Below are 21,558 nucleotides of genomic sequence, written 5' to 3'. Positions count from 1 at the left end.
ATTTTATGTGATTTTTGAAATATATTTTATTTGACTTGTTTTATCTTATCTATTTGCACAAGTTAAGGGAAGTGAGCCAGCTGTGTGTCATGTGACACACGACTGTTTGGGCATCTGGTTTAAAAATGAAGCAGACTGTGCCCCACTGTGCCTCCTTCCTGCAGCAATGCAACCTGTGAGTTAGTGGTGCCCGCAGATACACGTGGTTTATTTAAAGATCTGTCCATAGATACTAAATGAGGCAAGGTGCATAATTAAAGGTTTTCCAGTTTAGGCACAAATTAATTATTTTTATAGATATATATAAAAAAGTAAGTAAAATAAAACAGAGAAGCAGTAATGTGAGTGGCATTTTATTTTGCCCACCTAAATCTACATTTGTGTAGAGTGCACTGTGTAGGTCTTTGCAACTGCTGGTTAATGCTGTACAGAAATATTGTTCAAATATTTCAAGGCACAACTAATACTGACCTCTGCAGGCATTTAAAGCCAAGTCTGAAGTTTCCCTGGTTTCCTTTGAGTGTCAGCCTCTCTGCACTGAAAGCTTTGCACCTTTAAAATGTACTGTAGTTTTGCATTTCCCCTAAATATATACTGTTTAAATATTTAATAGTAGTGGCTACATTTAACCACCTTCAGTTAAGTGCTTTGAGTTCATGTCTTGACTTTAACTGTTTAAAAATTGCTGGCTGTTTATGCGTACTCGACTGTAGGACATACGTTACCTACTGCAAGCTGTATTTTTTATTCTTATGTTTTACATGTCATGGAGGCTTGATGATGTATGTGATTACCACTACAGTCTGCGTTTTCCTTAACATGCTCCTCACTCTTTTCAGCATGATCATTATGTGTACTATTTTGACCAACTGTATATTCATGACCTTTAGCGATCCTCCTGAGTGGTCAAAACAAGTAGAGTAAGTACACTTTATCTGTTTTCATATATAAATGGGTGATAAATGTTTGTGTCCCTATGTTGGCACTACATCTGAGTCACAGATGGTCAAATTCTGTGAAATTTTAAATTTGAATTTTCTCTTTAAACCCTCTGCACAATAACCATACTATATATTTTTCACACAAGAATCAAGATTTCAGAAGAAAACACTGATGGGGCTGTATGCTGCAGTGTATTTGAAAACCTCTGTTTTCTGGAAATTTGTGTGGCTCAAATGTAATGAAGCAACATTCTAATAAAACATTAGACCGACAGAAAAGTGTTTTATCTGATTTTGCATGATTCTAATTTTATCTAACGTCGTTTCCTGGGTGTCTTAACAGTTAATGAAGGTGCAGGCACTTAGAAATGAGCGAGCTTTGATCTAGCGCGGTGAACTGATTCTGTCAACGCTTTGTCTTCCAGGTACACGTTCACGGGAATTTATACGTTCGAGTCTCTTGTAAAGATCACTGCGCGAGGCTTCTGTATAGATGGGTTTACATTCCTAAGAGATCCATGGAACTGGCTGGATTTCATGGTCATTTCGATGGCGTAAGTATTTTAATTTTGATCGAGCTCTGAGTAAATAGGATGTTAAATTGGACACAAATACGTTGCGTATTTGGGTTGGGTTAAAGTAAACTGATGTTTTAGTTATTATCTTTTGCCTGTTTCCTATCTGATAACCCGTCTTCTGTGTTTCCTCATTTGAGCCGAGACTTCTCTGGTTTTCTCTTTGGGAATCGAAGATCTCCATCTGACACTGCTCGGCCTCCTTGACAACACCCACACCTCACTGTCATTCAGTCTGATTCATCTCCCTCTCGCCATCCAACTCTTGTCATTCACATTTTCTCTCTCAGTCGTCAGGAGCCTGCAAAATCCAATTTAATGCTCAGTGTCTTCCCAGCGACTATAAGTCACCTAGTTTACTTATTTCCATATGAGCAAATACAGCCCCCACCCCTCCCCCCAAAAAGACCATCATACAAAATGTCATTGTTTCTCACAAAGCCCATCTTTGTCTGAATTGATCTTTTCACCGTTTATCTGCATGTAAATAATAAGCTGTTGTAACTGTGGTTTGATCCTGCAGGTATATAACAGAGTTTGTAAACCTAGGCAATGTCTCAGCTCTGCGCACGTTCAGGGTGTTGAGGGCATTGAAAACTATTTCTGTAATTCCAGGTAAGACAGGATGGTGCGGGGTGGGGGCAGTGGGGCGGGGTCGGTGTTAGGTGTGTGTGTCTTTCTTTCCTTTTACCTTCCACCCTTCTCCTCAGTGGACAGGCTCTGTGAGTGGCGTCGTTTCCTCCTGGTTCGGTGGTGTTGTGCTCTTGGCGTGTGTGGTTTTTGTCATCGTGTTTGTTCTGTGTGTGATCCTTCCCCTATTTCAGATATATAACAGAGTTTGTGGACCTGGGCAATGTATCTGCGCTGAGAACATTCAGAGTTCTCCGAGCATTGAAAACTATCTCTGTCATTCCAGGTGAGACTCAGTTTAAACACTAAGGCTGATCCTCTCACCCTTTCCTTTCTACTCACTATTATTATAATTACTATTATGATTTTAGCGATATTAAAAAAAAAAAATTGGAGAAAACCATTTTTTGATTTATTTTTCCTCCAAAATTATCAAAAATGGTACTAATACATTTTTGATAGGCTTTGCAGTCTCCTCTAGGGCCCTCCAAAGTGTCTGCACTCTCTTCTGCCCCGGTAGCGCTCTTGTTTCCAAGGCAGCTTTTGTCTTTAAGGAGAAATAGCTTCAACTCACTCAACTTCAAATAGCTTTTCAGAAGAAGCAAATGCCGTTACTTATGGCAAAGAAATGTGTTGTTAGAACACTGTAAACTTACAATATGCATGTTATGTTTTATGAGAAAAGAAAAATCAGACAGCTTTAATCCCTGTAGTTGTTCCTAATTGGAAATTTGAGAGGATTCCTAGTAATGGGGTCCAAAACAAACCTGTGAGCTGTATTTTATGAGAAAAGGTATAGCTCTTATACAGATCTTATAGAACATACCCATTACTTATGTATGAAGACTGCCAAGCCTAGTTTGTGAACATACCTCTTATGCTGCATGATGCTTTTCGGTCACTTGCTTTTATAATATTAGCCTACCAAGAGCTTGGCTGATTAATGGCATTGAAAGTTTGATTTGCCCTCTTTTTTGTTTTTTAGCTTGTTGATTGATTTTTTTTCTCTGTTTTTACGACCTCCTTGAATGATATATCACAAAAAAAAAAAAGATATTTGGGAATGCAGATGGAATGGTAACGCTGACCGGACATCTGACCGGAGAACATTAAACACATGTTGCAAAACAGCCACTAAAGATTGCTTTCTTTTTCAAATTACACATTCATGCTGAAATTTGAAAAAGTCTTCTTTGAGTGCAGACGATTTAGATATCAGTTTGGCATTTTGGGAAATATGCTTGTTTGTTTTTGGGCTCAAAGTTGGATGAGAAAATTGATACCATTCTCATGCCAGTACCTAAAGTTACTGCGAGCATCTGGTTAACTTAAAGACTGCAAACAGACTTCCTGGCTCTGTCCAAAGACAGCAGCCACCTAAAAGCAGCTCCAAACATCCTTATTTAACACATCGTATCTGCTTTTTTAAAATCTGACGAAACACTGGTTGGTAGGATGTATTGATCTTCTAATGTAGCGTTCAGCCACAAAATTAATAACATATTTCCCCAAAATTCTGGACTCTCTGTTAAAATGCTGGTACAGAAGTAATGAAATTGGAGCTTTTATTGATTTTTATAGATTTGTTTAATAAAGCAAACAGTAATCCATGTGAATGGGAGGGCTTTTTCCAGGGAAACATAGATCTGTTAGTTTGATTTGATAATTTTTTTCATGTGCTTGTAAATAAGATGTATGGTGATTTAAAGTGGACCTGCTATGCTTATTTCTAGCTCCACGCTTTAATTGTTGGACTCTGAGTTCTAGTTTAAGTCTTTACTGCTTTTTTAGATTATGCTGGGGCTTTGTGCGACCCCCGAATGCATCAAGCTGTTGCATTCCCCCCGTTATACAAGCTTTCTTTTGATTGGCTGTCCTTTGCAAACAAAAGGTGGGTGGAGCTTCTGTGCATTTAGATATCTTGAAATCCTTGAAAAAAACTGCCAGAAACGGAGCATTTACCTGCTTTAAGCCTGAGGTTTTTGCTCTTACATAGCATGAACATCAGCTGCTGTAACAGCACATGAGGAAATAAAGAAATTATAATAGGTCCCTTTAAACACGAGCAGCTCCTTACATGTCTGGTTTGACGGAGCTTTTAGTAAGATTATTTGAAAGTCTAAATTAAGATCATAATTTATCGAAAGCTTGTAGCAGGTCAAGCCTGCTGTACGTGTAGTGGGTGAACAGTAAAAATGGGGCGTGGGCGATCCTGCCTCCATCTTTGAGTTCCTCGTGGATCTGTGCGAATGCTGCCAGAGGAGGCTGGTCTGGAAGTTAAAGCGATTTTGTCTTTAGTGGATGAGACAGACTACAGGGTCGCGGTATGGGGAGTCAGTGCTTTCCTAATGACACCTTACACAAGACAGTTCAAGAAAGTGCCCACACCGGCACTGGCATTGAATTGCTTCTGTTCAGCCTTGGAGTTTAAATGACCTGCATGTGGTTTAATGCCCCCCTGCCTGTGCCTCTGTCCCTCTCATGGCCTCTCGTTGTGCTGCTGTGCTCTTTTCCTTATGGATTTCCTCTCACTTATAGAAAGTCTTCCCCCTCTTTTTTACTTCATCCGTCATTGGCAATGAAATGCTAATTTCTTCTGTTGAAGAGCCCATTATTTGGATTTGAGATCTGTTGCAATAATCTGAAAAGAGTGGGAAGGCTCCTGAATATTTCCTGTTTGTTGTTTCTAGAGATGTTCTGTATGTAAACTCCCAGTTTTGTCCAAAATGTATTACTACCCATATCTAAAATTTATAGTATTTTACCAGTTCAGATTTTTATTTATAAAATGATCCCTTTTGTTTTGATGTTGAATTTAGTTAAAAATGAACATTTAGTTGTATATTCAAGTCGATGACAATACATCTATTATTTCTATTTATAATTAAATTCAGTGGGAAGGTTTTCAAATGTAGTCTCAGCCAGATTTTTATGAACATCTTAAGATGCAGGGATTTACGGGCTTCGTCCCAGTGACAAATTTAAAAAGATGAGCTCTAGTAGCAGCTGACACTCCAGAGATTAACACATGGGACATGAGGAGCTCCTGCATCACCTGTGTGGTTTGTGAATGTGTGTGTGTGTGTGTGTTTGTGTGCGTGCGCATGTGTGATTGTGGCTGGCCTGCAGGCCTGAAGACCATTGTGGGTGCCCTGATCCAATCTGTGAAGAAGCTTTCGGATGTGATGATCCTGACCGTCTTCTGTTTGAGTGTCTTTGCCCTCATTGGTCTCCAGCTCTTCATGGGTAACCTGCGCCACAAGTGTGTGTTCTGGCCAATCAACACCAACGAGAGTTACCTAGCCAATGGCAGTAAGGGCTTTGACTGGGACGAATACATCACGAACGACAGTAAGTAGAGTCAAGGCGTCACCAACGGTGACCTGGCACGGAGGTCAGAGTATGAGTCAACCCATATGCTTGAATGGGGAAACAATATGTCGTTTTGGCACTTAAAGGAATTTGTTTCAAATGAACTGAAGTCAAAATTTCTGAGTGAGCTGGAGTCAGAAATGCGCTGAATGGAGTAAATTTAGTAAATCTCGACAGAATGTGAGCGAAATTACTCAGTTTGGCAGTTTTTCTTTCTTGCTTTTTTCCCCCTCTCAGCCAACTTCTACTTCCTGCCTGGCCAGTTGGACGCTCTGCTCTGTGGGAACAGCTCAGACTCTGGGTGAGTTGCCTTCTCCACCCTTCAAAAAGAGTACCAAGATTTGCTGTAGCTCCTCTGTGTGCTTATAGTCAGACTACATTATCAGTAAATAGTGCTGACTCATTTTTGGGCTGAATGCCCTGTTCTGTCTCTATGTGTCTCTCTCTCGCTCTCTCTCCACCCCTCAGCCGCTGCCCGGAGGGCTACACATGCATGAAAGCTGGGAGGAATCCAAACTACGGCTACACCAGCTTTGACAGCTTCGGCTGGGCCTTCCTGGCTCTCTTCCGACTCATGACACAGGACTTCTGGGAGAACCTTTACATGCTGGTAAAGCAGATGTGTCCACACCTTCAGCTTGTTTCACCATGTAACAGCCCTCAGTGCTGAAATCTGATTGATATTTGGCCTTTGGACAGATTTTATCGAGGCTTCAAAGGTGTTAATTTTGATGAACATATATTATAATTCAAACAAAGTCACCAAAAGCATAGATAAATAAATAATGCTAGCCTGAAGTGCAATAGAGTGGCAGCCTGCCCAGAGTGTATCACACCTCTTGCCATGTGACAGCTGGGATAGGCTCCGCCCCCAATAGTACAACCCTTAACTGGATAAATCAATGAAATGATTAAAAAAGGATGGTGCGATGGATGGTTTGTTTCTCATCCATTATTAGTGACAGCAGCTTTTTAAAGATTTCTTTTGCCTTTACTGGTTAGTTCACTGGTGAAGATTAGACAGGAAGAGAGGAAGAAATACAGCAGTCAAGGTCAAGGTCAAGGTAACTTTATTTATACCCAAAGGCAAGGTAAATTTGCTTTACAGAAAAATGACAGCATTTGGCATCCCTTTAAAAACACACATACCTAGTAAATATATATGTTCAGCTGTGTGTGTGGGCACCTGCTCAACCAGTGAGCTAAACTGGTGCCTGATGACAGCAGTCTTCAACTGCACCACTAAAGCTGAAAAACTCGCCTCAAACGGTGAATGAACTGATTTTGGATAAAAATGTGACCTCACATGTCCAATTTTGCAAAAACATTTTTTAAGCGATCCAGTTGACAGACAAACCAATCGCATGGTGGAGGTGGTTATCAGCTGTCTAGTGATTTTATTACACTGCAGCACAAATGCCAATAAAAAATTGTGTACCAAACATCCTGTAATTATTCAAATTACATTATTCAAAAACTGGTGGTGGCTTCTGCATTCAGCTCTAGTTCACCTCCAAGTTTATCCCCTGTTCTCAGTCTCATGTGGATACTGTGGCCCCGTCACCGCCATCTGGTCTGTCTTGCAGGCTGTTCCACATTAAGCTTCCCTGAAATGGTGGAGACAGCCCTGCCTCCACGTACAAGTGGAAGGAAGGAAGCATGAAATATTAAGGGCTGAGGATTACAGTATGACCAATGAGAGCGATGAGACCTGATGAGAGCATCCTGGCACATATTTCTATTTTCGCTCTCATCTTTGAAATTCAGCTTCCAACTGCAGGCTCTCGCTCATACTGTACGCCGTATGTGTAGAATAATCATTACGTAGCCGCTTTTGGTTTGGTGTAAGGACATTAAGTAATAAAACGCCTTCCTATGGATCATATTTGTTTCTCAGTACTGAGCATTTTATTATATATGTAAGATTTAGTTTTGTGCCACTAAAATAGAACGTTTGAGCCAAATGTCCTGCACGCACTTCTCAGCATCACGTCAACTGCATGCATAATTGATGGGTGAGGATATTTCACTTCTCTACCTGCTAGAGTCCTTTTTCTCTCCTTTTTGCTGCCTGAAGACGTATTTCATTTTTTGATGAGGTGCATGAGCGAGAACATTTTTAGTCAAATTTGGGATCCTTTCATGATGACTATTCGTTTGCTGGTTTATCTAAACCTAAAAATATAACAGCGCGAGAATGACTTTAACAATTGTATGTTAGCATGAAGACAAAGTGACACCAATGAGCTTTCTCCTTTGTGTGTTCATCTGTTCAGCTGTACCTCTGCTGCTCAGTCTCCTCACTTCTCATCTCCAGTGGGCATAGCGTCCAAATCTGTAGAAATAGTTTGGCTATTCACAGTGAGCGTGCAAAGTAGGTCAGTTCTTTCTGATGAACAATACAGTCTCACATGGAGGGTTTTAATGAGCACAAAGTATAAAATCATTTACTCAATTTATTTCCACACATTATTTTCACATCAGAAACAGACAAATGAAATCGTGTGAGCTGTTTTAAGTTAAGATTTGACTCTTCTGTCCTCAGAAGGTGAGAGACATTTACCCTCCTCACTTGAGGCTTGCATTCATTTTTGCCCCCAGGAATGCTCAGACCAGTGTACGTCTTCTATTTCTTTCTGATGAGTCATATTAAGAGATGAGCAGTGAGGCTGACGTTGATTGTGGCGTTGAAGTCATGTATCAGATCTCACGGGTCTGCTGTTTTCTTCCTCTCTCTCCCCGGACCTCTGTGGCACTGCCTCCTAACAGACCCTCAGGGCGGCAGGGAAGACCTACATGATTTTCTTTGTCTTGGTGATCTTTGTGGGTTCTTTCTACTTGGTGAATCTGATCTTGGCTGTGGTAGCCATGGCCTATGAGGAGCAGAATCAGGCCACCATGGAAGAGGCCGCGCAGAAGGAAGAAGAATTCAAGGCGATGCTGGAGCAGCTAAAGAAGCAGCAAGAAGATGCTCAGGTGAGTCCTCTGCAAGTTGAAGGCAAAACTTTTTCATAGATTGTGTCAAAATATCGTTCTGACTTCACTCGCGTGCTCGTTTCTCGGTAGACGGCTGCAATGGCAACCTCTGCAGGCACAGTGTCGGAGGATGCGGTTGAAGACGATGGAGGAGGGCGTCTTTCCTGCAGTTCGTCCGAGATGTCGAAGCTCAGCTCCAAGAGCGCTAAAGAGCGCCGCAACCGTAAGAAGAAGTGGCGGCAGAAGGAGCAGGAGAAGGAGAAAGGCGACAGCGAGAAGTTTGTCAAGTCAGAGTCGGACGATGGCAGCAAAAGGAGCCGCTTCAGATTCCCCGATAACCGCCTGGGCCGAAAGTCTTCCATCATGAACCAGGTGAGGAAGATATTCCCTTTTGTTAGCAATGATCAGATGCTGACATTTTGATTGAAAGGAAAATTTAAGCTAAATTATAACAAGATATAAACTGTTAGTAATTTTACACGATAAACAGAATTTGCAGCTCAAGAATAAAAACACTGAATTTGACAAACTCTTCTCTGGGGATGAGTATTTCACTCATGATCATGCTGTGATGTAGATTTTTTCACACATGTTGGGGATGGTACTAGAAGTCTTGCAGGAAAAAGAAAATCTAAAATCACCAACATATAAGAAAATATCTACATGGCTAGCGTAAAGCTGTATGAGGCCTTTTGTGCAAAAATGAGACCAAATGAAACTCAAACAACACACAGAATTAGAACAGATACCTTTTCATGTCTATGAATAGAATATAGACGTCAGTAAGTCACATGGCTGCAGGGACGGCATTCTTACTACTTTTCATTTTCAGTGTGTGAAATATAAGATTGCACTTACAGAGCAGCGTGTAGTGAAGCACATGTCCAGGGGCCTCAGTGGGGGTTAAGACTAGGCATAGATAGTGTACAAAGGCGTGAAATGGTGTGCCTTAAAATGTATGTGTGTGGATCGGCCTCATATCCTACCTCCACATGTGCAAATTCTACTATACAGTAAATGGTTGATGCAAAGGGCCTCATAATTGACTAAATCAGAAATGAGCGACCTTATTTATTTGTGATTTGCATCCATACATTCCCAGCAGGTCCCTGAGGTCATGTGACCAGGGCTTGCTGGTTGTCAAACACACGAGGCGACAGAGCTTTTGTAACTGTGGCCCCCAAACTGTGGAACTCTCTCCCTTTGAGCCTGAGATCTGTGGACTCAGTGGTCGCTTTTAAAAAACAGCTAAAAAATCATCTTTTTAAACTTGCTTTTGGTTGATTTTTATTTTTATGTTTTAGCTTCTGTGGCGCACTTAGTGATTGTTATCTTGATAGGTGCTATATAAATACAATTTTACTTTTTTTTTTTTACTAATTGCTTGGTTTTCCAGTCAAACATTCCTCTGGGATTACCTGAGCATTCATTGCAGCTCTATGTGTCGCAGCAGCATTTATTTGTTTTACAGGAATCAAGCTGACTGATTTAAAGCTTGTCAAAATGATTGTGATACCACTTGCCTGAGGATGTCATTTAAGGGTAGAAATTGATCTTTTCTTGTCTGAACTTGGCCTGCAGTATGATTGAGGCTCTGGTGAGGGTACGCATCGGCTTTATTCACAGACAACAAATTTACGTAGTCAATAAATGAGACAACCGGAGGAGGCTTTATGGCACTCACTAACTTGGTGATACGGTGGACTACTGACTCTTCTGCGGTTCTCTAATTTTGTATCATCTGTCTTAGATCTCGACAAGCAATGACATTCATGAAAATCTGGTAGTCTGATTAATGGGAGGTAAAACTATCAATGAAAGGAAGCCAGACGTCCTTTAACAGTTTGGCTCAGTCTTCTGTGAGCGAAGTTTTTAGTTTAGAGATTTTAATTACAGCTGCAACTTAAGGGCGCTCACAGAACAACTTAAAATAACACTGCTAAATACTTGGATCACTTCATTGAAGTTAATATGTGTGTTAGTGAAAAAGTGCATCATGAAGTCAGACTAACAATTGTGGTTGCTTCAGCTTAGGAGGTAATGCAGGTCATCTGTTAGTTTGATGGTTCGATTCCTTGCTTCTCCAGTGTGCATGGGTAAGATGCTCATCCCGAGTTCGCCAGTGGATACATCGGCTTATAACTGTGTGGTTAGATAGAAAGTGTTTGTGTCAGTGGATGATTGAGGCATGTCGTATTGGAGTGTTCAGATAGAATAGATAGGTGTGATATAAGAACCGGTCTATCTGCATCATTACAGATAAAAAGATTCCTCTCATTGACCACCTCACCATCAGCTTCCATTTCCTCTTTCTTGCACACGTCTCATAGGTCAACGGTTCCACAGAGATGCTCGCATTTTCCTGGCCACTTGTTCTGGATATCAACTTTTGTGCTGGAAGTAGTGTGCGCCTCATTTTGGCCTGTTTTTGTGTGTACCCAACGTTGATGTATGAGGCCTCATTTTCAGAATTATTTACACAAATCTGTAACAGGGAGCAGTCCTGCTGCTGTGCTTAGACCGTGCTCGAGCTTCGCTGACTTTTAATTTTTTTGTGTTCTATGGAGAAGTATTCAGCTGACGAGTTAACGAGGCCTACGGGCCTTATGTAACGCTTTTCTGTGAAAATCCTTCATGTGACATGCAATGGATCCTTTGCGCTTTTCACTCATCTTCTACACAACCAGAGGGCTATTGTCAAAACATTTGATTTCCCGTGAGCTAGCATACTTTGTGTAGAGCTAAAAAAAAATAGCTGGATCAATGCTAGCTACATTCCAGATTGTTGCTGTCGTGACTCATGTTCAGATTGCACTTGTCTCAGACGCCTGTATCTCTGTCCTGTGTGTGTGTGTGTGACCTTGACACTGAAGCATATCACTAACCTAATTATCTAGTTCTTGTTTATTTAGTCAGAAGAATATGGCTCCTCGTGGGAAGGAGCCCTTGCTGCATTAAATTTCCCACAGATGTTGGCTTTCATCTTGTCCTCTGGAGTTGATGGGCCCAGAAGGGCCCAGGGCTCCGTCACACAAATATCTCCTCTTCTCATCCTTTTTCTATTTCCTTCCTCCAGTCTCTCCTGAGTATACCGGGCTCACCCTTCCTCTCACGCCACAACAGCAAGAGCAGCATCTTCAGTTTTAAGGGCCGCAGCAAGGACGTGGGCTCGGAGAACGAATTCGCCGACGATGAGCACAGCACCGTCGAGGAGTGCGAGGAGCGGCGAGGCTCCCTGTTCAGCCCGTACCGGCGGAGCAGCTACACTGGCTTCCATGGCAAGAGGAACAGCACGGTGGACTGTAACGGCGTGGTGTCGCTCATTGGCCCCGGGCCCGGTGGACGCCTTCTGCCTGAGGTGAAAATAGATAAGGCAGCTACTGACGAAAGTGTAAGGAAGTCAATGAGTAGACCTATCTAGGCATGGCCCCCCTCTCGTCCGTTACGTTTCTTTCTGGCTCTCTATCCTCTACTGTCATCTTTGCAAGTCCGTATGTATCTCTTGGCTAAGCGCTCGCGCCTCCCCTCCCCCAGCCCCTGCAGTGTATGCTGCCCTCCAACTGTAGGCAAAGGATGGGAAAATAAACGTGATTATAGCATTTATACTTAAACCAACCTTTCACAAGTTAGCTTCATACTTGGTCTATCAGTGACTTCCAGGCAATTTTACTGTTTGAAATGAATGATGACTGTTAATGTTTTGAATATGTCAGCATCAAACTTATAACTCATAAAGTACCTGCACTCAAAATCATTCAGCTGCTCACTGACCCGTTAGTGTACAGATCAGAGAAAGAAGTAACACACAGTTTTGTGTTTTAAGTTCCCGTTCACACACTAGCAGTAATGAAACACAGTTTTTGTTAACAAATGGCATATAATGATTGGTTAACATGCTCCAGTGTGTTGATGTGTTCCTCCAGGCATCCGGGTCCTCTGCTAGCCTGTGTGGGTAGATCTGCAATAGAAGCCGGAGGAAACAGAGGGGACCAGCTTTATAGAGCCACAGACAATTTTATCTGCTTCCCTAATTCCCTGATTCCATCCCAGAGTATATGTATCTAGCTATCTACATAAATATATATGTATAAATATATACACACCATCCTATTAGGCTTTCGAAAAATACTTTAAGAAATGAAGGAGGGCTGCTGTCCTTGTCTGTCTATACCTTTCTATGTTTTCCAGTCTCTCCCTGGTCAGCATTAGCAAATTAGTTGTGCGTCATTCTAGTTAGCATGGTAGATTTAAACCCCAAATTAGAACAAGCATGATGTAGACAAACCAAACTTTGGTTATGATGTCTGTTATTTCCTCTCCTTCTCTTTGACTTGGAGCATGCTCATGCATGACAACTGGATGAATTTGAACTACCTGCCTTCATATGACCTATTTACAATGCTCTTGACTTGATGGTTGCAATATAAGTTGTATGGTTTCAAAATAGGAAGATACAGTAGCATCAATTTGCAAGTTTGTGTTAAAAATGGCCAGATTTGGGAGACATTTTGTAAAATAACCTCATGATTATATTGCAATGGCAGCAAAGCCTCCATTATTGCATGACGGGACTGAGAATGCATTCATGCAGAAGCAGTTCTCCTCGCACAGTGTCTCACAATCCATTTTTTATCTAATTGGGATGAGCTAATTACATTCAAACACAATTAGGTCAAGTAGCCCTAGACCACTGCTCCCACTTTGGCTGAAACCTGCATGCATTTACAGCATACACACATCTTCCTTGAAACCAGCATACAAGTAGAGGAGAATGAAACGTGCCCTGCCCCCCACCCCCAAAATTCTGATCCTCGACTACTTTTTCCTGCCGTTGCTGTCGTGCACTTCCCTCCGCCGGCCACCGGTGGTGATGTGGGATGGTGTTCATGTCCTCTCCATGGGTGCTTGATTCTTCCTCTCCTCCTGACAGCCGACTACTGAGGTTGAGGTGAAGAAGAAGCTGTCGGGCTCCCTGATGGTGTCTGTGGACCAGCTCAATACCTCCTTTGGGCGGAAAGAGCGGGCCAACAGTGTCATGAGCGTCATTACCAACACACTAGTGGAGGGTACTGCCACTTTAACCCAGCTATTTAACCTGCTCTCTCATTATTCTTTAACTAGGGCTGCTCTTCATTGTTTGATTAGTTTGACATGAATTTCCTGCTTATCTGCTTTGCATATTCAAAAGTACCAGATACATACATTGCATAAAATTTTTTTCTATCCTATTATACCATTGCATGCAGTTTGCTGAGCACGCAAGTATGTTTGGTTTTGATGTATGATCCGCGCTATGTCTTCAGAACTGGAGGAGTCTCAGCGCAAGTGTCCCCCATGCTGGTATAAGTTTGCTAACACATTCCTGATCTGGGAGTGCAGCCCCAAGTGGATTAAGATCAAGGAGATTGTGAACCTTATAGTCATGGATCCCTTTGTGGACCTGGCCATCACCATCTGTATCGTCCTAAACACCCTCTTCATGGCTATGGAGCATTACCCCATGACCCCTGACTTTGAAGATATGCTGTCTGTAGGAAATCTGGTGAGTGGATTTTTGTTGTTATTTTTATCTGGTATTCTTGTAAATGATCTTCTCTGCTTCTTCTCAGTAGCTCACAGAAAGGTGTTATTTATGGGACTGTAATTGACAGGGAAAAAAAACATTCCCAAACCCCCCGCTGCTTCCTAGTATTCGTGGATTTTTCTTTACATACATGCACACACATGTTCCATTCTTCTTCTCCCGTCTCTCTCGCTGTACTCTGGTTCAGTGGATGCACCTGCTTCTCTGCTGGTTGGCTGACTGGTTGGAGGGCGGTGTTAATAATTCATGAAGGCTGATCGATGAGCTCTTCTAAAATGGTGCCTAAATAATTTCTGAGACCTGGTTGTTTTCATTTAAAGCTTTGTTTTTCTTTAAGAAACGGAGTAAATCAGAGTACTGGCACCATTTCACATAAGTTAACACATATTGTTGTACGCTCTTTTATATACAGTTTTGTGTGTATGTCTGTTTCGTATTAATTTACAATTGAAAAAGCAGTGAAATGTGTTCTTTCCAGTTGTGGTTCATAAAAATCTAGTTGAAAAGACTAATGGGTGGTACAGGTGGAGGTTTCTAGGTCACCTTGATGCAATATGAGTCATCATCCTGCGCGCCAATGAACACGCAGTCTGACAAACTCACGAGGGTGCATACAGGTCGATTTGAGTTCGAGTTCATACCACCCGAGTGGATTAAATTCAGAGAATCAAGATGTCATGGAAGTGCAGACTTTCAGCTTTAATTCAAGGGGTTTGACTAAAGAACTACATTAACTGTTCAGGAATTACATTTTTATACACAGCTCAAAAGTAATTGGACAACTATGTGGCAAATAATTTCATGGCCGCATGAGGCTTGTTCCCTCGCTATGTATGATTATTTGAATTAAGCACACACAAGATCAGGAGTTGATTCCAAGTGTTGAACTTGCATTTTGTAGCTGTTTGCTGTTATCCTCAGTATGAGGTTGATGTTTGTGAAAGAAAACAACCCATAAAAATCTAGTAAGAATGAATGCAGTGTCAACTCAGCAACACCAAAAGACCACAGAAGATAACCGAAGTGCATGATGACAGAATTATTTCCATGATTAAAAACAACTTCACAACGTTTATTTCAATTAAAACAAAAACTCTCGAGGTAGCATGTGTATCACACTTGAGGTCTACAATCAACCCAAGTCTTCATGAAGGGGAATACAGAGAGTTCACAGCAAGGTGTAAACCACAGGTTACACTCGGGACCAGGAAGGAAAGATGCCAGAAAACGTCTAAGAGTTCAGAATTTTATTTTATTGTTTTGACAAATAAACTGAGTGCAGGAGAGAAACACCTCATGATCTGAAGTACGCTACACAACCTGTCAAACATGGTGGAGGCAGTGTTATGGCATAAGCATGCACGGTTGTTAGTGGAACTGGGTCACTAGTGTTTGTTGATGATGCGACTGCAGATAGAAGTCGCATGCTGAATTCTGAAATGTTGCAGAACTGATCAGGCAGCACTTCAGCGTTTAAACCGATAAAGCAAGAGTTTCTCAAAGCAAAGAAATGGGATATTCTTCAGTCAAATCAGTAACCAGATCTCAGTCCAATAAATCAAAGGAAAAAAATAATGCAGAAAGAGCCACAAACCCACCTGGTCTAACAGAACATCTGAAGAGAGAAAACACAGCATTTGGTCATATCCATGATTTATAGACTAAATCCAATTAATTTGAAATCTCTGAAAACAGGGGACTATAAACATAAAGATATCTGTCATTTCTTAAAAAGCAATATTTGATCTAAAGCTGAATGTCTACACTTCAGTCACATCTTTGTTGTTTTATTTAAAATTTACTGTGGTGGTTGTGCTGAGGCAAAATGACAGAATAAGTGTCATTGTCCAAAAACATGTATGGCCTACATGACTGTATGTTCGCTATGTGGTCTGTGTGATTGAAGGCAGCCATCAGTGATCTATTAAAGATGAGAACAAACAAGTGCCGTCTTATCCTCAGTGACTGCAGAGCAGCTGACACATGCACGGACATTAACTAGATGTGCTTCCTCTGTAAATAATCTATTTGTGTTTAAGTTCAATTGCAGTAGCTGAGAGTACTAACCTAATGCATTTTTCTGCAGAACCAATATGTCGGTTCTTTTACTACTCATTATGCTTTACATTCTGTTATATATGTTTAGAAGCCAAGTTAAATTTGTCCTCCTTCTCGCATGTCAGGTTTTCACGGGGATCTTCGCAGGAGAGATGCTTTTCAAGCTTGTAGCTATGGATCCGTACTACTACTTTCAGGAGGCCTGGAACTGTTTCGATGGATTCATTGTGACTCTGAGCTTAGTGGAGCTTGCTCTGGCTGACGTTGAGGGCCTCTCAGTCCTGCGGTCATTCCGATTGGTAAATATCTATCTTTGCCTAGAAAAGTAGAGTTGAGATTGTATCATTGCATCATGTTGTTGTGTGTTATCATGCACATTCTGCACATCGAACAATACTTCTCCACTGATGCAGTGTCAGTGTTTAATCTAGAGCTGTTTGCACATATTTAACTCTTCCAAAAAAACAAAAACAAAAAAACCTCCCAAAAACTGGCGTATGTGTCAAAAACTCACAGCATCGCAAATTCTCTGTAGAAGTCGGAACCACTGATGTGGATATTTTAGGAGTTACTGCAAGATAAACCAGGCTGGCAGATCTCAAACAGGTTCTCAAACCTGTCAGAAAGTGGGTTGTTTTTCGATAAGCACGAAGACAAAACCGGCTCTGCACTGGTACTGCATCTGAGGCAAACGAGGCAAAAGTAAAATCTGTGTTTATTTAAACATTGCTGTATATTTATGCTATTTTTACTCTGCTGAATCGAAGCAACAAGTTCGTAAAGATGGGATGTTATGACTAAAACATAATCCTCCTACTCTTTCCTCCCACTTCAGCTCAGAGTGTTTAAGCTGGCCAAGTCGTGGCCCACTCTCAACATGCTGATCAAGATCATTGGTAACTCAGTGGGAGCCTTGGGAAATCTGACTCTGGTGCTGGCCATCATAGTCTTTATCTTTGCTGTGGTGGGCATGCAGCTGTTTGGGAAGAATTACAAAGACTGTGTGTGTAAGATCTCTGCTGAATGTGAGCTGCCCCGCTGGCACATGAATGACTTCTTCCACTCCTTCCTGATCGTCTTTCGTGTCCTGTGTGGTGAGTGGATCGAGACCATGTGGGACTGCATGGAGGTGGCCGGCCAGGCCATGTGCCTAATCGTCTTCATGATGGTCATGGTCATCGGTAACCTGGTGGTGAGTGTCCCATGTTGTTAGCTGGAAACTGTTAATGGGAGTTCACACATGACTCAGGTGCACTGTTCTTGACACAGTTTGAGAGACGTCCAGAAGGTAGAGCAAAGCGAGTGGACGTTTCAAAACTTCAGGCAGAATTCAGTAAAGTGTTTGGTATGAAAACTGCACTTCTATTCTATTCTTTGTTACTTTAATGATGAAGGTTTAGAAGCTCTGTAGAGTTACAGGGGAGGAAGACAACAAGCCTAAACCTTTTACACATGACTTTCACTGCCAATAACTAGCTGTGTGACTGTTAAAACACACGTAAGTCTACTTAGACAGGGCTTTCCGCTCAGCATCCCAATACAAACTCACATCACTGTTGCATAATTCATAGCGTTTGGACCATAAATAAGGTCTATGACTGCGACATATGACATCAACTTTTCTTCCATTTTTGCTTTATTGGATTTATTTGTACCGCCCACTTGAATCACAGTTATCTCACTGACTAAAGTTAATCAATGGAAATAATGGAATTCAAGGTGCCCAATGAAAAAATGCCCCTTTTAGCTCTCTAATGTAATGCGGTCAGAAATTGAGAATTTAGCAACAACATCCGATTACTTGTTTCCTTTTTTCTTTTTCACACGTATATGAATTTAAAAAAAGTTCATTAGCATCACAAGTAAAACAGGAAGAAACAATGTGTATGGAATATTTGATATTCATAGCATATTACACTGTATGTAATGGGGGAACCCAATGTGGAAGACCCGCATGCTATCACTTGACCAGCAGGGGGCGACTCCTCCAGTTGTAAAATAAGAAATGAACGTATAGAAGTTTATTTATAAAAAGACCCCCCTTTTCACTTTATTCATAGATTCATTACCTAATAGAGCTCATAATGTCAGTGTGTAATTTAATCTTCAATACAGTAAATGTTAAATCAGAACATGGCATGATTTAGGGTGTGGCTTGTAAATCACAAGGTGCTACCTTACAAGTGTGCAGTTGGTTACTCGGATTCCCTCCTGCTTCCTTCAAAACTGCCACTTTTTATGTATTTGTTTTTCATTTACTCTTTAAAGGTTTTGAACCTGTTCCTTGCCTTGTTGCTGAGCTCATTCAGTGCTGACAACTTGGCGGCGACAGATGATGACGGTGAGCCGAACAACCTGCAGATTTCTGTCATGCGCATCAAGAAAGGCATCGCATGGATAAAAGCCAAGATGCGATTACTGATGGCCAGTCTGCTGAGGAAACCACCGATGGAAGATGAGCAGAAGCCTTTGGAAGACATGTACGACAAGAAACTGAACTGTATCGCTAATCACACTGGGGTGGACATTAACCGTGACCTGGACTATGCCAAAAATGGTAACGGCACTACCAGTGGTATTGGCAGCAGCGTGGGCAAGTACATGATCGACGAAGACCACATGTCCTTTATCCACAACCCGAATCTGACCGTTTGCGTACCAATAGCTGTGGGAGAGTCCGACTTTGAGAACCTCAACACAGAGGACTTCAGCAGCGAGTCAGACAATGAGAACAGCAAAGAGGTGAGTGTAAACAGCTAGGACAGGGTCACATGAAAAAGAAAGCACGTCCTCTTGCAATTCTGTGATCCAGGTTCATCAAGTACATACAACCTGATTACAAAACATGACATATTAAACTGTTCCATTGTTTAACATAGATTAAGCAAAATGCAGAAGCACTGTGTGAAAAACTAAGTGCACCCTTACTGCTTTCATAGAAATTAAGAGGATAAGCAGCAGCTGGGTGCAGCAGGAGTTTGCTGGTCTGGAGTATTCAGGTGTTTGTTCAAGGGGGAAAGACATCATCGTTACATCATTACAGATCTCAGAGTAGCAACTGTTGCTGCCCATCAGTCTGGGAAGAATATTTGCCATTTCAAAGGCCTTGCATCCAACCCTACAGTAAGAAAGCATTCAAGTGAATTGCTAATCTTGCCAGGAGTGGATTTCCCAGCATATTTAACACACGGTCAGACTGTGGAATACTAAAACTGCATAAAGCCCAAGAGCCACATCTCAGACTCTACAGATCTAATGTATGTTAAATGTTAAAGTTTATGGCATTAAAATTGGGAAAAGACTAAACAAATATGGTGGTTTGGAAGGTTTGCCAGGAGAAAGCCTTTTCTCTCTACGTGAACATGGAAACACAGCTTAGGTTAGCAAAGTCAAATCTAAACAAACAAAATGACAATTGGACAGATAAGACCACATGACCCGGGCTCCTTGCAGTCACTGAATCAACCATAAACTCATATACTGAAGTATTCTGGAATAAAATGTGCGGCTGTCTGTCTGACAGCTAAGGCTTGGGTGATATTGGGTCATGGAATAGGACGATGATCTCAAGCATAGCAGCACCTCTGCAACCAAAAGGCTGAAAAATCTGCAAAACAAGGCCCACTCAAGTCCAGACCTCAACTGCATTGCAGTGCTGAGGCAGGATCTTAAGAGAGCTGTGCATAAATGAACCCATGCAGACCTCAGTGAACTGATGTAAGATGATATGCCTCATATTACAACGACGTGAACGACTGATGAAGTCATTCAGAAAGCAATTACTTCAGCTTTAAAGTTATTATGACTATTGAATTGTGGGGTCTACTTAGTTTTTCACAGGACTGCTTAGTTTGTATCAAATAAATACTGACATGCTGTAATCTTTTATATGTATGCATCACAGGTTGTATTTAAATAATGATTAAACCTGGTTATGGCTAATTTTTCCCATCATGTCCTGATATATAAAACTGTGAAAATGAAAGAAGGTGTACTTTCTTTTTTAACATGACTGCATATCTTATTCAGGGAGATTTTACTGAAAGAAAGAACGGCATACAAAGAAATATGTCCATGATATTCAGGCCCTTTCACTGCTTCCTAATTACATTGTCAATTTGTAAAAACTGATGCTCCACGTGTTGTTTTTGTTGTGTATAATCCTCAGCTATCCAGCACTGTGCCATTTTCTCTCTCATGCCAGTGAAAGTCTGGGTGTGGCTGGCCACTCTATGTTGCTCAGACACTAATACAACCCCATTACTCAATAGAGCCATCTAGACTGGCTTGAGCAGGCAGGCACTGCGGATGAATGGACGCTCTCTGACTTATGTGTTTTGATGAAATGCATTTAGAAGACTTTCAGAGCAGATTATCTGACATTTGATATTCCATTTCAGTGTTCAAACGGATGATAGGTGATGTTCAAGGTTGTTACGAAGTCCATTACAATATGAAGAAAAAAAACACAGAAAAAAAAGAAACAAAGATCAAAGATTTTCCATTTAAAGATAGAGCTGATGTAATTTAGAAATAACATTTCCTCAGGCTCTAAGAGGCATTATGAGTCCATCGCTTCTTGGTACCGAAATAAAACGTGAAAAGTTTCTGTATTTTGCATTTTTGTATGTTTGTTTCTATGCTTGTGAGATTGTTTTTCCACATGTGTCTGTTTCTTAATGTCAGTGTGAATTTTATTTCTGTAGCACATTTAAAAGCAACGAGGTTGATCAAAGTTCTTTGCAAAGCAAACGAGATCAAATCAATAGATCAATAAAGTAAATAAAACAAAAGAAAACATTTAAAAAACCCAAAACAAATAGAATAAACTATGATTAAAAACATAAATATAAAAAAAACAAGACACCACCACATTAACAAAATGTGTTTATGCGTCTGCTTTTCTTTAGCTGGATGACACCAGTTCTTCGGAGGGCAGCACCATCGACATCAAACCAGACGTGGAGGAGGTGGTTGTGGTGGAGACGGTTGAGGAATACATGGAACCAGAGTCCTGTTGGACAGATGGTGAGACCACTGCTTCCACACCACCCATTACCTCGACTCCCCAGGGGCTGGGTGGAAACTGTAGGGCACCAGGGTTGAAGGGGAGCTTTATTATAAAATATTATTTAACCATCTGTCTATAAATCTATGGTTTTAATAAACTAAAGTGCATTTATAGGTACATTTTATATTGAACAAGAAAACAAAATGCTGGTTATTTTTGTTATTTACAGTTCATCCAGAAAGTAATCACTGTGCTTCATCGAGGTGAATTAAATTCATTTTTACCTCAAAATTCTTTGCAAATGTATTAAAAAAATGAAAAACACAAATATAATGTGTTTGCACCCTATGTTAGATAAATCTAAATCCGCATGTGAAGGCTCAACTTGGGCAAAGTTCCTTGGGTGGGCAA

General features: G+C 41.1%; 1 protein-coding gene across 7 annotated transcripts in view; it reads left to right on the top strand.

Moving 5' to 3' along the window:
* scn8aa (sodium channel, voltage gated, type VIII, alpha subunit a) overlaps positions 1–21,558 on the top strand; it is a 48,738-nt gene that overhangs the window by 8,256 nt on the left and 18,924 nt on the right. For 3 of the 7 annotated variants that reach the window (XM_080898092.1, XM_080898087.1, XM_080898088.1), the window contains exons 4-18: positions 831–920; positions 1,367–1,495; positions 2,341–2,432; positions 5,276–5,497; positions 5,756–5,819; positions 5,987–6,128; positions 8,288–8,494; positions 8,585–8,866; positions 11,571–11,885; positions 13,425–13,560; positions 13,798–14,036; positions 16,262–16,435; positions 16,972–17,328; positions 18,405–18,878; positions 21,047–21,164. In XM_080898092.1, the coding sequence (XP_080754218.1) occupies positions 831–920; positions 1,367–1,495; positions 2,341–2,432; positions 5,276–5,497; positions 5,756–5,819; positions 5,987–6,128; positions 8,288–8,494; positions 8,585–8,866; positions 11,571–11,885; positions 13,425–13,560; positions 13,798–14,036; positions 16,262–16,435; positions 16,972–17,328; positions 18,405–18,878; positions 21,047–21,164 (3,041 nt within the window). Of the gene's footprint in view, positions 1–830; positions 921–1,366; positions 1,496–2,039; positions 2,132–2,340; positions 2,433–5,275; positions 5,498–5,755; positions 5,820–5,986; positions 6,129–8,287; positions 8,495–8,584; positions 8,867–11,570; positions 11,886–13,424; positions 13,561–13,797; positions 14,037–16,261; positions 16,436–16,971; positions 17,329–18,404; positions 18,879–21,046; positions 21,165–21,558 lie in introns of all 7 variants that reach the window. The other 4 variants (XM_080898093.1, XM_080898090.1, XM_080898091.1 and 1 more) reach the window with 3 other exon arrangements.

Source organism: Rhamphochromis sp. 'chilingali', assembly GCF_963969265.1.
Source record: "Rhamphochromis sp. 'chilingali' genome assembly, chromosome: 12".
NCBI classification, from domain to species: domain Eukaryota; kingdom Metazoa; phylum Chordata; class Actinopteri; order Cichliformes; family Cichlidae; genus Rhamphochromis; species Rhamphochromis sp. 'chilingali'.
The sequence above is the reverse complement of the archived record's forward strand: the minus strand, read 5'-3'. Positions and strand labels throughout refer to the sequence as shown.